Raw genomic sequence first — 17,277 nt, 5'->3', positions numbered from 1 at the left:
CCTTCCAAATCCATTCCAATTCATCAGTCATCCTGTTGTTAGATGCGAAATGATCGGCGTGTTAAAAGCATCGAGAAATAACCGACATTTTCTTAACCTCGGCACTAGGTGGAGGTGAGTGGTTAGCTTCACGCCCCGGCTGTTTTACCACACACAAAAGAGTTCCAGTACCTAATTGGGTAGGAGACTGTGTGGGCCCAGAGCCGATCTTAATGCTGTGGAGGAAAAGTTCTCTGCCAGGAATCGAACCCCACGTTAACGCTCTCCAGACTGCACTTGCTGAGCTATCCAGGTTCTTGTGGAGTCTGAAAATATAGGCAGAGCGTCACAAGTTAGCTCACCTTTGTGTAATTATCTCTAAAAGAGCAGGACTTACGGTAAACGTGTACTGGACATATAATATTTTCCTACAAATTTCGTGGCAACTATTTTCGCTCCAGCAAATGTTTATCGGGTTACGTTCGAAATGCGAGCAGAAATACGCGTAGGTCTTCGTGTAAAGTGTGCGTTGTTGTCTGATGTTAAACATACTTGTAAGATCTGAGGCTTTCACAGCGGCGTCTATAAATAACGCCGTCTTCTTGGACGTGGCGCCGTGTAGATCTTGCGTGAACCGACGTTTCAGAGGGACGTATCGCCTCCATCTTCAAGGTAGAAAATCCGCGAGCGAGAAACCAGCGTGAACAGGTGGCTTCCATCACATGCTCAAGCTGGTTCTTCGCTTGCTGATTTTCTACCTTGAATTTGGAGGCGATACGTTCCTGAAGATGGAGGTAACATGTTCCCTCGAAGCGTCGATTGACTTTCGACTAGCTGCGCAGTGTTTTATATACTAGATGTTAGAACTCTTAATAGCCACTGCTGTGAGAATCTTGCAAATGGTAGTCAATTTCTCCAGTATCAAATTTCATTAAATTGCCTTCAACGGTTTTCGAGTTGGTTAATGCTTAGAGACAGACTGACGAACATTACGAATTTGTTAGGAACTCTGTTCGCTTGTAAGCTCGTCTAGAAATGACCTTTGAGGTATTAAAGCCTTGAACCTTAGCATTCGAATCAGAGTCTAATTCCTAATAGGTTGTACTATGGCTATAATTCAGAGCTGCAACTTCTATCTCTGTCCGCTAGATGGAACTGGCGGAGGTTTATTGTCCGTATCACTTAGTGGTAATTGGAAATGCACGTGTTCCTCCCCACACGGCACTACTTCTAGTTCGAGAACANAAAAAAAAAAAAAAAAAAAAAAACACCCAAATAAAAATATGTTTTTTGTTTTTGTTGCAGGTGAACGGGACTTGGGGGCTTCCCAGTTTCGTGTGTGATTTCTACATCGCCATGGACGTGACTTGCAGTACCTCCTCCATCTTTAACCTTGTCGCGATCAGCATAGACAGGTGAGTCATGACGTCATGAAAAGCTGGCGTGTCAAACTACACTGTGTAAGATCCGTGGAGCAGGCCTCTTATGACGATACTCGCAACAGATTGAATAGTCAACAAACCCTTGGCCTGTTATGCACGTCGAACTTACATCACCGTGTTCACAAGAGTTCGCCACCCTATCTTGAGCCAGTTGATTCCACTCTTACATTAGAGAGTCATTTTACGATGCTCTCAGTAATAGTTAAACTTATCTCATCGCTGAATTAATTAAACACCGCGTCATGAAGTCGTGTTAGGGAACAGAGATAGGGCGCCACCATTCATGATGTCGGTATTAGATGTAGGTGAGTGGTCAGCTTTACGCCCCGGCCTCTTTACCCGCGACACCCATTCACTAGGAAACTGAGCGGGCCCCAGAGACCCACTGGACGCTTTGGAGAAGAGAATAATCACTTGCCTCTGCCTGGAATCGAACCCTATAGTATAGGACTATATAACGTTGAATGCCAGTATGATTGATGAATGGTGAATTGGAAAAGATTTGGAAGGATGCTGTTCTGGACTAAACGAGATACTACCTCGGTATTTTCCTGGAAGGCCTGAAGAAAAGCAAGGAAAATCTCATTCAAAATAACCGGAGTTCCCGGTTGAAATTCGAAGAGAGTACCTCCCGAGTGTTGTACGCAGTTTCCCATTGAATAGGAGGTTGGGTGAGCCCCTGTCTGGACGCAGTGGAGTAGAGAAAACCCTCTTACCCCTGTCGGTAATCGAACCCCGGTCTAGTCCCTAACCTATCGCTGCACCAGCTGAAATATCTTGGCTCCTGGAAGTGAAAGACGGATGGAGGAAACTGCATAATGATAATCTTCATATGAATGTCATAAATTGAAGGCCAGCAGTAATTTTCCAGACAGACAGTTTTCGAAGGATCGTTTAAATATTGTTACAGAAGCTGTAGGAAATTGAATTTCAGAAGCGGCCTTATTAATTGAAACCCATTATGACGATTTTATAAGCTAAAAAATAAATTGGATTCTGCGTCCGGAATGCATTGACAGTTTCACTGAATGGAGTGTACCTATCGTTCTGCAGCCACGTGCTCTGTTATACACACACACTCATAATCTCAGTCATTCTGGTGGGCGGATGATAAGGCTTTAGGAGAAACTTACTGCGCCGCTGACGGAAATCTAGTTCGAAGCTGCAGTCTCTTGTTTGCTTTTGCAATTGAATTAATTTTACGTAACTCGCGTTGTCCAGTGATTTTTTTTTACGCTACAGAGCTGTGTCTAGTAAGGCATTTCCCATTCTGTTGACGTTTTCTGTGGGCTATATGAAGGTAGTTCGCGAAATTGCCGCTAAACAAAGAGGTGGAATTTCGCATTATCTCCGAATCTATTAAACGGATAACTTCAAGCCTGAAGACATAAAACAATCCGAAACGTCGACATCCGTCCACGAGAACTAGGCGGTGTCACAGCTCGGAAAACCACGTTTTTTTAATAATCACATCTGTTAAAATTTCTGAATTTATAGCGATTTTGACGAAATTTTGATTCTATGCACCTACACCGAATTTTTTTAATTCCACATGTAGACAAAATTGTATTATATACTTGCCTTTTACATGAATGTTTATGCATTTCTAGCCGATTGTCCTGGTTGAATGGTTAGCATTTGTATTCGGGAGGTCGTAGGTTCAAATCTCGGACCCGAAAATTTATCTCCGGATTGAAGATTTTCTTGGGTTTCCCAGTCCGGGGATATTACCTCAAGTTATGCCACTAAAGTATCCTTCCGCGTCCTTTCAGTTCATTATTCAGTAAGTGTACGCTGTATTGGCGCAGTCTCGTCTACTGAGATCGCTGCTAAATAGTCATAACCCGTTAATAATTGAGTAATTACGTATTTACGCATGTATAGGCCGCGTGCGTGTATAGGCCGCAGCACAATTTTCAGACAGAAATTATAGAAAAAATAATTTTCTTGGAATATTATTTCAGGAGTAGAAATTATTCCGAAATGAATACGATTAAATGAAGTGTGATTTCGAATATTTCGAATATAAGCCGCACCCCAGTTTTCCTCTTGAATTTTTGGCAAAAAATGTGCGGCCTATACATGCGTAAATACGGTATATTGTCTTCATTTGGCCTGTTCAAGTTATGCCAGTAATGTATTCTTCCGCGTCCCTTCAGTTCATTATTCAGTAAGTTTACGCTGTATTGGCGCAGTTTCGTCTACTGAGATCGCTGCTAAATAGGCATAACCCGTTAATAAATATGTAATTATATTGTCTTCATTTGGCATGTTCTCCCATTTCAGAATTAATCTGAAACTATGAATCTTACAAACAGTCGGTAGGACTCCTTGGACGGGGATCAACCCTGTCGCAAGGTCGTTACCCACATAGGACAACACAAACACACATAAAAGAAAACGGAAGCATCCATGATTTGAGTGGGATTCAATCCCGCGATCCTGGCATACACTGTGTCATAGTTCAGGCTGTTAGTCGCCAGCTTCCCGCCGCAGCGTTTGTGTTCAAGCCCTGGTCAGGTCACGTGGGATTTGCGGTGGACAAAATGGGACTGTGGCAGGTCTTGTCCGAGTGCTTCGGTTTCTCCTGAAAATTCTCACTCCACGTTCATCGCGAATCATCCGGGCTGGTACAGTAGGCCAAACAGTGGCCGACGTACTAGGTGGACTCGGTCTCACCCCACCCGAAGAAAAAAAAAAGTCCCGGCATTCGAAGACATTTGCCTTAGACCGCGTGGGGACTGTGAACAGAGAACACTAAAAGGTACTATGAAATTTGCTCCGTACTCTTACCAGTATGTACGGTAACCACGACAGTTAAAGCGATGTGCAAGTGTTGAGGTAGAGTTTTTTTTTGGGGGGTGCGATTCGAAACCTCATTCCAAGTGTTTCCTTTTAATTGCATGAAAGCGACCTCTAATTTATCGATTTAAGTGATATTTCTTGTTTAAAGTTATAGCGACTGAACACTCTGGTATTTACAGCGAAAGCTCCCGTACACCGGACGAAGAACTGATATACTTTTGCTTATTGACATATGGAGAAGTATTTGTGTGAGATATTTTAGATGAAACAAAAAGCTTGTTGCTGCTGATCCCCGAAACTAAATGTAATGTGATTACAGCCTTGAGTTACATCTAGAGAGAAGCAGTGAACGAACCACTGAGCTAACCTTATGATTTTGCAAGGTACATTTGTTTAGGGCCGGTCACGGTAGCCGAGCGGTCTATGGCATGCACTGTCTTTACTCGCTCGGAAGCCGGGATCGTGGGTTCGAATCCCACTCAGGGCATGGATATTTGCGTGCGTTTTTCCATGTTTGTGTACAGGTAGACGCCTTGCGACGAGCTGATCACCCGTCCAAGGAGTCCTACCATATGTCTAAGATCTAGTAAACCGAAGTGAAACGGAGAGTTTCATGGAGGTAGGCCTAGGCCCAAATGAGGGCTGTAGCGGCAATGGAAAAAAAAATTGTTTAGATTTGTTGCTCTTCTATCTGTGATGACTCCTTTTAGGTAGACTGCTCTCACAGTCAGTTCTGTGAGTTGCGAAATGAGCAGCAATTGAACTCATTAAATAAATTGGCAATGAAAAGCTGCTCTAACTTGCAACCTAAGTTGATTTACATTTTAAATCGTATAGACCAAACCGAAAACATTATCAGCTTCTGACATCAGAGGAGCTTTCCCTTTGAAATACTTTTAGTATCTATGTCAAACCACATTCACGGACGTTATCTGATTCATAACTCTAAAGGACATTGTGTACTCGTATTAGACTGACGTAAGGGACAGCCAATTTCGTTCCAGGGGTTTGAGGCTAAATATCACAGAAAATCCACGTTAACCCCAAAATTCGTAAAAAAAAAGTATTCAGTACAGTGATTTATAACGAGCCGGGATAGCTCAGTCTGTATAACGACTAGATTACGGGCTGGAGTTCGATTCCCAGTAGCTGCAAAAAAAATCTCAACTCCATAACGTCCAGACAGGTTCTGGGGCTCACCAGCCTCCTATCCAATGGGTACCGGGAGCTCTTTCGCAGCGGGGAAAGCGACCGGAGCGTGAAGCTGATCACTCACCTCCATCTAGTACCCGGGGTTAAGAGTTATGGAGCTATGCCTCCATTCCGCCATACGGCTTCGTGGGTTCTTGTAGCTTCATTTGCTTCTTGGGCTCTGGCGCTATAATTCAGGCTGTGGGGATGTGAGCATTCTGCCCGCTGAGGTCACGGTAAAGAACCTTCAGGTCGCATGAAAGGGAGGAAGTTCTTTGAGTGGCTGGACGCAATCCCCGTCTTCTTATGACCTCTGCTTCAAGGATCTCGTTAATTGCTGCGTGTCTACTTACTACTCCTGTGTGCTTCAGAATATAGAATTTTGGGTCCGAGAGGCTGACATGACGTTACGGGGTTCCTCTGGCAACCGAAAGGCTGGAAACCGCTTCTGGGTTGCTGCGGCATCGCATTCTGACGATAAAACATTGTTTGAATAATTTGTCTACTCCGTCAGTGAAGAAGATGGAATTATATCCGATTTAAACGTAGAACCGTTATGCGGCAACGGCGGGGGGGACTGTTTGTAAACAGGGGCAAACTCATGCATACTTGATGACGTCATGCATTCAGTGCCGGAACTGAGCGATTATACATCACACGGAGACGTGGAACTCATCCTCCCCTCCCCCTTCCTCCCCCTACGATGTGTTTGTCTTGCCTCAACCCCTCGACGTCATCTTCACTCAATTCGAGACCGGATTGGGATTTAATTCGATGAGGTTGGTTTGCGTTGATAATAATTCTACTTTTACAGCATGAAAGGGAGAGTTACTTGGTAGATCTAAACGTAGACGGAATATTCTGTTTAGATTAAAACAGCTATTAAAAGTTGAAGGGTATAAGTTTCAAATTGCTCGGGATAGGTCCTTGTGAACACGGCGAATGAACCTTTCAATACTAAATAAGGCGCCGAAGAGGTTGGAATAGCTCAGTCAGTACAGTGACTGGGCTACTGATTGGACGACCGAGGAGGTAGGATTCAATTCTCGACAGAGACGGATACATGTACTTCTCTTTCCACAGCATCCAGACCGCCTCTGAGGCCCACAGAGCCTTTCTGCCCATCGGGGTAATGCGGCCTGGGCGTGAAGCTGATTGCCACCTCAAACTAGTGACGAGGTTGAGAGTTCTAGGAGCTATACCCCCATTCCCCTGTACTAGTACATCTCTTTTGCGAGGTGCTGAATTATGCACAGGCATATTATTATTATTATTATTATTCAAGGGGGTGGGTTTCCCCATGCACCGCGACTAATAATCTATTGTACGTCCCCCTTTGATATTCTACCAGTCTCCATACCCTGCCGGTACTGGTGCTCGCTGTTAGCCCCTTTCTGCCAGCGATGCTGGCTGCGGTACCCGATGCTTCCCCATCTACCGGAGGCATTGAAAACTACTTGGGCGGGAAACTTTTTACTTAATTTAGCTCAGAGGTCTCCTATGCACAGGGATAAGTTGCCATGTACCGTTTTTGGGGAGGGGTTTTATTGACTAGCTTCGCTACTATCAGCTGCTCAAGAAGGACTCCGCGCCGTGGAATTGTTTGTTTGATTCGACAGTCAGTTAACTAACGAAGCATTTGGCAAGTCAGTCAATTGAAGGGTTGGGAAGTTATGGAACGCTTGGTTTTGTGAATGAAATATACGTAGCTTTATGATATTCGAATTGTGCTTTCAAGCTTGGTTTGCATGCACTTTTAGTGCTACTCGCCCTCGAATAAAGAGGGTTGAAGCTTGTGAACCGAAAAGAATGGCCTAAAATATGATCTAGCAACTTCAGATATGAAATTTTCATGAACTTTAAAAAGTATGCGTCACTTTTTCTTTTCAAATTTCATGTTTATTATAATTTGACGTTGCCCTTTATTATTAAAAATAGTTCAGCATATTTGTTATGGGCCCGTTCCTATAGCCGCTGGGAAGAAACACGTCTTGCTCTCCCCCGGGGGTGGTACCACGGTTCCCACTTTTGGAAATGCCGCATTCGACAGAACTTGCATGAGGACTTCCGGTAAACTGCACCACTGGTATCAGCGAACTTTCTGCAAGGAGACGCTTGAAGTCTAGTTTCTTGTAGTTTCTGTATTTCATCTAAAATCGCACGGCCTGTCGGAGTTTGTAGCTTTGTACGTGGTTTCCATGACAATACAGGAAGTCACGTGATCGATTTTTGACTAGCTACAGAGACTGTTCTTGTTCCCACCAATAAATCTTCTACAAAGAGGAAAGTTTCCTTTCTCTCTGGAAACGCCTAATAGGCTTTAAGGGAATTCCACTCAGCAGCACTCTTTCTCTCTGTCTGCATGGAATATGTTTCGCTGTGTAAAGAAAAACGGGGCAGGATTTTTGTTTTCCCTTCAACGTCGTCCAGACCGGTTCTGGGGCTCACCCAGCCGCCTATTTAATGGGTTACCGAGGAGTCTTTCCCCGAGGGTAAAGTGCCCGGGGCGGCAAGCTGACCACTCATCTCCGTTTAACGCCGAGGTCAAGAATATGTGGATCTAAATATCCACTCCCCCATACGTCTTCATGACGTAGTGCTTAAGTAGTTAAGTACAGGGACAAGTTTGCCCTTTATTGGGGGCACGCGGTAGCGTGGTTGGTTGAGGCACTATGCTACAAGCCGGAAGGTCGCGGGTTCGGGTCCCGATGAGGTGGATTTTTCAATTCATCTAATCTTTCCAGCCGCACTATGGCCCTGGGGTCGACTCAGCCTCCAACAGAAATGAGTATCAGGAATCTTCCTGGAGGGTAAAGGGCAGGCGGTGCGTAAGGCTGATAACCTTACCGCCATCTGTGAGCCGATTGTCTAGAAAATGTGGGAGCCTCGACGTCTCAGAACCCTATGGGTCTCCACGGCCTGTTACAGGGATAGTTTTACCTTTTTTACAGAATCTCAGACGCTAGTGAGAAGGTTGTTATGGAAACAGACGCGGAGAAAATGAAGAGTATGCTGGTGTCTCGTAACCAGAGCGCAGGAAAAAATCGTTACATAGAGATAATCGGTAAATGCCTTGAAAATGAGAAACGAAGTCGAAAAACAAGGGAGAGTCAGTAAATAGGTCACAAATGGATATAAAACGTAAAACATGTGATATTCGAACCTGACAAAAAATCATTTCTCTACTTATCCTCCACCAACATTGATACACTTGTCCCGTCTCTTTATAAGTGCGTCGAAACCCGAGGCACTGAAGTCTTTTGACTGTTGTCTCAGCCATTTCCGCACCTCCATCAGCGAAACGTTTGCCACCCGCTTTACGCGACATAACTCCCCAGCATAAACAGGAAACATTTCTTTATGGATATCGTTTGCATTGCTCCCTTTTGCTCACAAAAGAATCATATCAGAACGCTGTTCTTCGAAAGTACAATCCTCAAGCACGGTCGCCATTTTAACTATTGAAGCCAGTCTCTGAACATGAGCGTGCGCGCCTGCTACCTAAACTGTCATGAAGCTGGACTGTGCTGCTACCTAGTGATACACATAGGATACCTATTATATCCATTAGAGCTGTTTTACCTCCATTTGTGACATACGTGTATTTACTGACTCCCGTGCTTGGTAACGACAGTAGTAAATCGAAATTGAATTCATGCAGAAATTAAGAGCAGGTCAAAATCCGTGTAATGTCTGTTACCATTGAGTTCAGAATCTTCTGTGTCCCCCGTCTGCTAGTTCAAAATGTAAGAGTCAACTTTATATAACAATAGGTTCTGGGAAGAACTAACCTCCTACTTTCCTTTGATACGACACTGACCACACAGAAAGAGAGAAACTTCGGAAGGGAGATACACAGAAAGCAGGTGATCTCGTGAACTCGTTTATTTTTCAGCATAAACAAAGTAAGCTAAAAATTACAATTCTACCTGTAGCTTTTTATGGGTATGAAACTTGGTCTCTCACATTGAGGGAAGAAAATAAACTGAGGGTGTCTGAGAACATGTGTCGAAGGAATATTCGGGCCGAAAGGAGAGGAAGTGACAGGAGGATGGAGAACATTTCATAATGAGGAGCTTCACAATCTGTAGTCTTCATAAAATATTGTGATACCGATCAATTCAAGGAGAGTGAGATGGGTGCGGTGTATAGCAGGCATCTTTTTAGAGCTCGAAGTAAAGGTAAGGTAAAGGTATCCCTGTAACAGGCCGTGAAGGCCCATAGGGTTGTGAGAAGTCGATGCTCCCACGTTTTCTAGACAATCAGCTCACAGATGGCGGTGAGGCCAGCCTAACTCGACGGCCGACCGCCTTTACCTCCAGGAAGATTCCTGAATTCTTTCTGTTAGAGGCTGAGTCGACCCCACAGTCATAGTGCGGCTGGAAGGATTAGGTCAATTGAAGAATCCAGCGAACTCGTTGGGAATCGAACCCGCGATCTTCCTGCTTGTACCATAGTACCTCAACCAATTACGGTACTGCATGCCCTAATCAAGGTTTTTGTCATAAATCTTGAAGGAAAAAAACAATTTTGAAGACGTAGATGTAGATGGGAGAATAATATTAAAATCGATGTTAAGGACTGGGTGCCTTTGGCTCATAGCAGGGGCCAGTGGTGGTTCGTTGTGAGCAGTGTATTGAACTTTCCGGTCTTGAATACCTAAGCTACAGTTAGCTTCTTAAGAAGGACTCTGCTGCGTGGAATTAGATCGTTCGTTAGTTAGTTGGCCAGTTAGTTATTTAGGGTCCATGTCATAATGAGTCTGAAATTTTGATTTGCCCTTCTACATTTCTTTACATCACGAAACATGGCGGGAGTTTCACGTAAGATCGCGAGATCCGTGTGTTAATACAGTTTGAAGAGTGTTCTCTCCTATAGTTTGCTCGAAGCTCATCGACGGTTCAGAGAAATATACTGCTTCCATCTTCAGGGGGTTGAACAGTAAGCCAAGCAATCTGCTATACGTAGGCATCACGTAACTCTGTACAGCCACAGGACTCCGAGAGCAAGCTGGTCTTGGCTTGCTAGTTCTTGCTTGACTTACTCTTTGACCCCGAAGATGGAAGCAGTGCATGGGCTACACTACACATCACACAAGAAAGCACTGTTCATAATCACCGCTCCGAGGGCTTAAATTCGGAACTGAGCCCTCCTTAAGTAGTTGGCAGTTGTGCAGCTGCTTAGGAATATCCCAATATTTTATGGAACCCGAAGGTTCATTACCGTGTTCACTGGTTCCTAGCCCGAGGCAGATCAATTCAGTCTATACCGCCCTGTCATATTTAAGATCAATTATAATATTATCCACCCACCTACGTCTTGGTCTTCCTGGTGGTCTCTTTCCTTCTGCCTTTCCCACCAGATATATTATACGCATTCCTCTATTCCGCCATTCGTGTTACATGTCCAGCTTATTTCATCCTCCTTGACTTGATAATTCTGGTTATACTTGGCGAAGAGTACAAGTTATGAAGCTCCTCATTATGCAGTTTCTCCAGCCTCCTGTTACCTCTTCCCTCTTCTGTCCAAATATTTTAAATTCGGCCTAACAGTTTGCTCAAATGAGACATGACATATTGGGAACGGTGCCTATTGCCTTAAATTGATCATGTCTCTACCGACAACCCTTGAGGTAACGGGTTGAGGGTGTGTCTGTGGTTATTGAAGTTGTGGGATTCGCATGAAAAGGACGAGAGAATGGAAATGTCAGCCAGTCAAGTGCTGACACCTACAAGAGGATAAGTGAACTAACGCGCTTCGTCCCAATGGCCTGGAGAGATGTCTGTTGACTCTAACTGCAACTAAAAGTAAAGTTGTTCCTGTGCTTAACTAATTAAACACTACGCCATGAAGGCGTATGGTGAGTGGGTGTATAGATCCACGTTTTCTCGACTTCGGCACTAGTTGGAGGTGAGTGGTCAGTTTCATGCCCCGACCGCTTTACCCCAAGGGAAAGAGCCCCGGTACCCATTGGATAGGAGTTTGAGTGGATCCCAGAGCCGATCTTGACGACGTGGAGAAGAGAATATTCCTGCCCCCATCGGGACTCGAACTCCAACCTCTCGATCGTCCAGCAGTAGCCGGTCGCTGTACCCACTGCACCATCCTGGCTCCTGCAATTGAAAGAGAGTCTAATTCGAAAGGCGGTACTTAAATTGTTCGATAAAAGGTCATAGTGTAAGCTGAAACAGTTTATGTATGTCCAGTATTTTTTCTTTAACGGGCAATATGCTACGAGCCGGAAGGTCACGGGTTCGATTCCCGATGAGGTCATTGGATTTTTCAATTTACCTAATCCTTCCAGCCGTACTATGGCCCTGAGGTCGACTTAGCCTCTAACAGAAATGAGTATCGGGAATCTTCCTGAGGGTAAAGGTCGGCCGGTGTATAAGGCTGACAACCTCACCGCCATCTGTGAGTCGATTTTCTAGAAAATGTGAGAACCTCGACGTCTTACCACCCACTGGGCCTCCACGGCATGTTACACGGATGGCTCTACCTTTTACAATTTCTTTAACCGTGAAATCCTTATGATTTTCGAGTTAGTTAAAGAGAATTTTGCGAACGCGCCGGAATTGCTATGCTTAACTCTAACAGCAGATTCAATTCAGTCGCTACTGACGCTTTGTTTTCTGATTCGGACAGTATTACTTGTGTCACTTGTGTCACTCATTCTCGCACTCCAAAAGTCCTTTAGTTGTCAGCTGTTGTGACGTTACGAATGACGTCAGACGAAATACAAAATAAGGCACTCTCCTTGATGTTTCTTATAACCCGAATATACAAGAGGTAGAAGTCAGAATCCAATAAGTAGCAGAACCTTGGTTCGAGTCTGCGTCACTTTCCATTTTGTTTGCAGTCTTCTATACACGTTTCTCTCTCTTTCTGTGTCAGAAACAATTCTTGACTAATGTCCACGGAAAACAAAATGTCGATGTGTAGTGCGTAATGGAATCACAGCTGAGAATGTCACGCTCTCTTCTGAGTAAACATAAATTCAGAAGGAAGCCAATTGTAGCCAGAATTCGTTAGGTAGAAGCAACTTTCCATTTGTGTCTCAGAACTTCAGTCTAGAGTTATATGAGACATATTCCTCCATAACAAGAACAGGAATTTCCTGAACAGCTAAGCGACTGTCATCTTCTCAAAAATTACTCTTCACCATGGAGTTAATCTGTTTCTATTTATTGGATGTGCGCTGATCACAGTGGCCGCGCTGTCTAAGGCACGAAATGTCTTCGCCTTCTCAAATATTGGAATCGTAGGTTCGAATCCCACTTGAGGCATGGATGTCTGTGTGTGTTTATTCTGTGTTTATGCTGTGCTGTATGCAGGTAGAGGGCCTTGCGACAGGCTGATCCTCTGTTCAAGGAGTCTTATCGACTGCGTAAAAGATCAAGAACTAAAAAGACGGCGAAGGTCCACAATGGCTGTAGAGCCATAGATAGAATTATTAGATGTAAGATTTGAGGTTTTTATTAGATGTTTAACGACATAAACGTACAGGACTAAGAAGGATATTTGAAGCTATATTTTTATTATTAGTTTGTTTAACTACGCTTTGATAATTGATACGCAAATAGCGTCGAATTGTAAGATGATTCATGGATAATGAGTTGGAATGGATGCTGCAGAAAGTGAACGTGAGCTAATTTAAAGTAATGTTACGTCATTTTCATGGAGAGTGTGATGAAAACCACGAGAAAACTCACATCTAGTCTCCGGACCGAGTTTTGAACCCGATCCCAAGTACGAATCGCAAATGTTGCCCAACTGACGGTCACGTTTTGTGACCCCGATGGTATTCTAAGTCAGAACATTCCGAACACAGAGTTCAGGCAGTTACGATTATAACAACATTTACGTAGAAATTCGTGTAATGGGAGTAGCAGAAAGCCCAGTATATAGATTTACTTACAGTCTACCACTTTAAAACACAATGGTATCTGTATTTACCACCTGCTTTAACATAACGAAACTCCGTATTCTGCCCACACAGTGTATTTGAGTGTTTCGTATGGTTCTCACAATAAGCAGCGACTGTTTCTAAGCATTAACCGGTTGGGCTCTGTAGCGGGGACTTAACGTGTTTCCTGTGAGGTACGTACTGAATTTGTAAATTTAATGAACGGACTGCTGGCTAGAAGTCAGTATGTATCCGGAAGATCCTACGATCGACGATCGAGACAAAGGTTTTCTTGGTTTTCCTCTGTATTCAAGCAATTGCTGAGATGGTTCCTTAGATAGAAGTTGCAACTGCATGCTTCTCATACAGCAACCCCCCCACTCAAATTCATCAACATTTTAAAGTTCTTGCGCACCCCCCCCCCCAAAAAAAATTAGGTAACCCTGAATCAACCGGCAAACCAAAATTCCGCTCTCATTGTTCAAAATGGTTCATGAAAATTACCATACAACGTGAATCATCAGATTCTGTCACGAGCGTCCAGGCTAGTGAGCATTACTCAGGCACTGGATAAATTCCATGTTCGAAACTGGCCTACCAAGCCCTCGGCTCGTTACGTCCCCCCAATCTCTCCCCCCTTTCCCCCTCTGTCTGTATTCCTCCAAGATTTCATTTTTCAAATGGTTATATAAGATAGGAACTCTTGAATCGAAGATGTTTCCTGCATGATGAAGTCTGGGAGAAATGTTTTATTATAGTCCAGGTATGTAGGTCACTCATGCACTTAATACATGTTCGGAAGGGGGTGTAAAAAGGATTGAACCGAGGAAGGGATACGATCGACATTCTCACAAATGTTCACGCCTCAATCACAGCAGACGGTCGCAGTGAGCTTGAAGTGACTGCATAAGAGGGACGGATTTAATGCAACGCTTCAAGTGAATCGGTGAAGTACGCCATTAGGGAGTATTGGGGAGTGGAGGTACAGCTCCACGTACTAACATCGGAACGTTTCTGTAGGCCGGAGGTAGTTTAAGACTCGAATTAGTAATAAGCTTCTGGTGATATTTCCCATTTTCTATTTAGATTTCATCTTCTTGTCAGATGTCGAGATACTAAATGCATTTTGGCATATAGACAGAGTCAGTAGTGAAGATGTAAAGTTCAGTACATAACAACCTGTGATTCTCCCTCCGTGTATGGGTATCAGAGAACAGGAACTGAGGGGAATATGTTGACGTAAAATTATGAAAAAAATGCATAATAGCGAGCTGACGCTGATTCCTCGCTAGCGGATTTTTATACCCTGAAGATGGAGGCGATAAGTTTCTCCGAAACGTCGGTTCATACAATATCTACACGGTGCTACATCCCAGAAGACGACATTCTTCATAGTTACCGCCGTGAAAACCTCAAATCTTACACAGTCGCTGTATATGGTGAGAACCATTCGGAACACAAATACACTCTGTGGGCAGAATGCAGAGTTGTTTCCTACAGTTACCACTGAACCTTAAATGGTTAAACTGCAGTCAACCGTCGTTGCACCGGAGTATATACTCGTACAGTATGTTCTCATTGTGTCGCATGATAGCAGGGGCCATGTTAACAATTCCACCGCCTTCTGGATCACGGACATGACCACACGTCCGCTTGTAATGGGAACGGCTTAACATACCCAGCTAGTCAATCCAGAGCGCTTTCAGAAATGTCTTTTTTTCTCTCTCTCCCATTACCTTGGAGTGAAGCAGTTTTCAACCCTCGCCCAGGCGATTTTATACGGAAGGGAAACAATTGGTTTCGTTTTCCATTTAGTTTCATTCGTTAGTGCTTTATAGCCATTAGGATATTGCTTCATATATAAACGTTGTAAAATCTGCCAAGGGCCTCCATATTAGTCTATTGTGGCAGGGATACAGGACGAAATCATAGCATAACTAACTGAACAGAGCAGATCCCTTCTTCTGAACTAGTCGGTATAGCGACGGTCTAGACGGCCGGTGTTCGATTCCCGGCAGGAGAAAGATTCATCTGTTATCCGCAGCGTCCTGACCGGTTCTGGGGCCCACTCAGCCTCCTCTTCAGTGGGTACCAGGGGTCTTCTCCCGGGGGTAGAGCGGCAGGGACGTGAAGATTACCACCCATCTCCATCTAGTTCTGAGGTCAAGAATGGCGGAGCTATACAATATATCGTCATGGCATAGTGCTCAAGTAATTAAGCAGAGGCACAACTGCACATTTTACCTTCACAAGCTGGTAGTTGCTCATGTAATAAAGAAATTATCAGAATTTTTTGTAGTGTGTTTAACGATGCTGTGAGTGACTCAGACTATATATATATATATAGATGAACCGGGCTAGATATTGTGGAGAAGAGAAATATTATTTAAAAGTAACAAGCGACTAGAAATAATGGCGTCTTTTCGTATCCATGTTGGACAGTAACCGACTTCCGGTCAGTCGTATAAGGATGCAATGCTTGCTAAGACACACTCACGCGAACATTGTCAAGACGCATTCCTGATCCCTAACAGTTCGATTCCACAGATAACAGAGAAAATGAACTAAAGAAAAAAAGGTAAAGCTATACCTGTAACAAGCCGTGGAGGCCCAGCGGGTTGTGAGACGTCGAGGATCCCACATTTTCTACACAATCTGTTCACAGATGGCGGTGAGTTTGTCAGCCTTACGTGCCGGCCGCCCTTTACCTCTAGGAATATTCCTGATACTCATTTCTGTTAAAGGATGAGTCGACCCCAGGGCCATAATGCAGCTGGAAGGATTAGGTCAATTGAAAAATCCAGTGACCTCATCGGGAATCGAATCCGCGACCTTCCGACTTGTAGCATAGTGCCTCAACCAACTCTGGGCTGGACCACCTAGGAAGTGAGGAGCTTCGTAACTTGTACTTCTCGACGAATAGGTCGGAGAGAGTTGATAAGTGAATAAAATTTTTGATCAGAAGACCTGAAACGTAGAGATGACCCTCCAGACATAGGCGTAGATTAGAGGATGATATTAAAATGTATATTTGAGGAGCAGAATTTCAGTGTGTAGACTGGATCAATTTCCATCAGCGTATGGACCATAGATTGGCTCTTGTTGACACTGTAATGAACATTACTGTCGCCTTGTAAGCGGAGCTTTATAATCTAGTAGAAAGGTAATAACGTTTCAGAAGAACCAGCTGCATCTCTTTTCTGGGTACGAAATGACAAGGTGAAGATGATGGCAGAAGATTCCTCCAAATTGTTGATAACTTTCTACCTGAGTTCACCGCCTTACAGCCCAGAAGACAGACCTCTTCACTTTCACCACGCCATGAGGACCTCATACCGCATGCACTAATGACCCACAGGATTCCGTGAAAGGTGGGGTATTTATAGACGTGCTGAGCAACTGTCATTGTCTCTGCCTTGTTGCAGGTACATCGCAGTGACGCAGCCCATAAAATATGCAAAACACAAGAACAATCGTCGGGCATGGCTGACCATCGCGCTGGTATGGGTGATCTCCGCAGCGATAGGCAGTCCCATTGTACTGGGCCTGAACAACACGCCAAACCGCCTCCCCGACCTCTGTCTTTTTTACAACAGCGACTTCATCATATACTCCTCCCTCTCATCGTTCTACATCCCCTGTATCATCATGGTGTTTCTCTACTACAACATCTTCAAGGTAAGTGTCTTGCCACAACGTTCCTTTTAGGCGCCAGGGTTGAATAGACTGTTCACCTGTTGCTGTTGTACATGTGGTTAAAAACAGACGTATATCAGTCGACGCGGAGCATCTCTGTACCATTTTTCGTGCAAAGAACCGATTTCATCTTATCGGGTTACTTGCGTTAACAACTCCACAGCCAAAGAAAACGGTTCGATGTTCAACATTTAGTGCAGTATTTCTGTTAACAGATGGCATCAGGTGTAATATACCAATGTTTACAGGAAAAAAAGG

At 44.1% G+C, this 17,277-nt stretch overlaps 1 protein-coding gene across 5 annotated transcripts in view; it reads left to right on the top strand.

Annotated features, from left to right (window-relative positions):
* LOC111874178 (dopamine D2-like receptor) overlaps nucleotides 1-17,277 on the top strand; it is a 476,109-nt gene that overhangs the window by 431,475 nt on the left and 27,357 nt on the right. For all 5 annotated transcript variants that reach the window (XM_023869455.2, XM_033755364.1, XM_023869454.2 and 2 more), the window contains 2 exons: nucleotides 1,285-1,394; nucleotides 16,749-17,001. In XM_023869455.2, the coding sequence (XP_023725223.1) occupies nucleotides 1,336-1,394; nucleotides 16,749-17,001 (312 nt within the window). In that variant the 5' untranslated portion in view covers nucleotides 1,285-1,335. The remainder of the gene's footprint in view (nucleotides 1-1,284; nucleotides 1,395-16,748; nucleotides 17,002-17,277) is intronic.

The sequence above is a fragment of the Cryptotermes secundus genome, unplaced genomic scaffold (genome assembly GCF_002891405.2).
Source record: "Cryptotermes secundus unplaced genomic scaffold, Csec_1.0 scaffold26, whole genome shotgun sequence".
NCBI classification, from domain to species: Eukaryota; Metazoa; Arthropoda; class Insecta; order Blattodea; family Kalotermitidae; genus Cryptotermes; species Cryptotermes secundus.
Note: the sequence above shows the minus strand (reverse complement) of the source record. Positions and strands in the feature narration are given on the sequence as shown.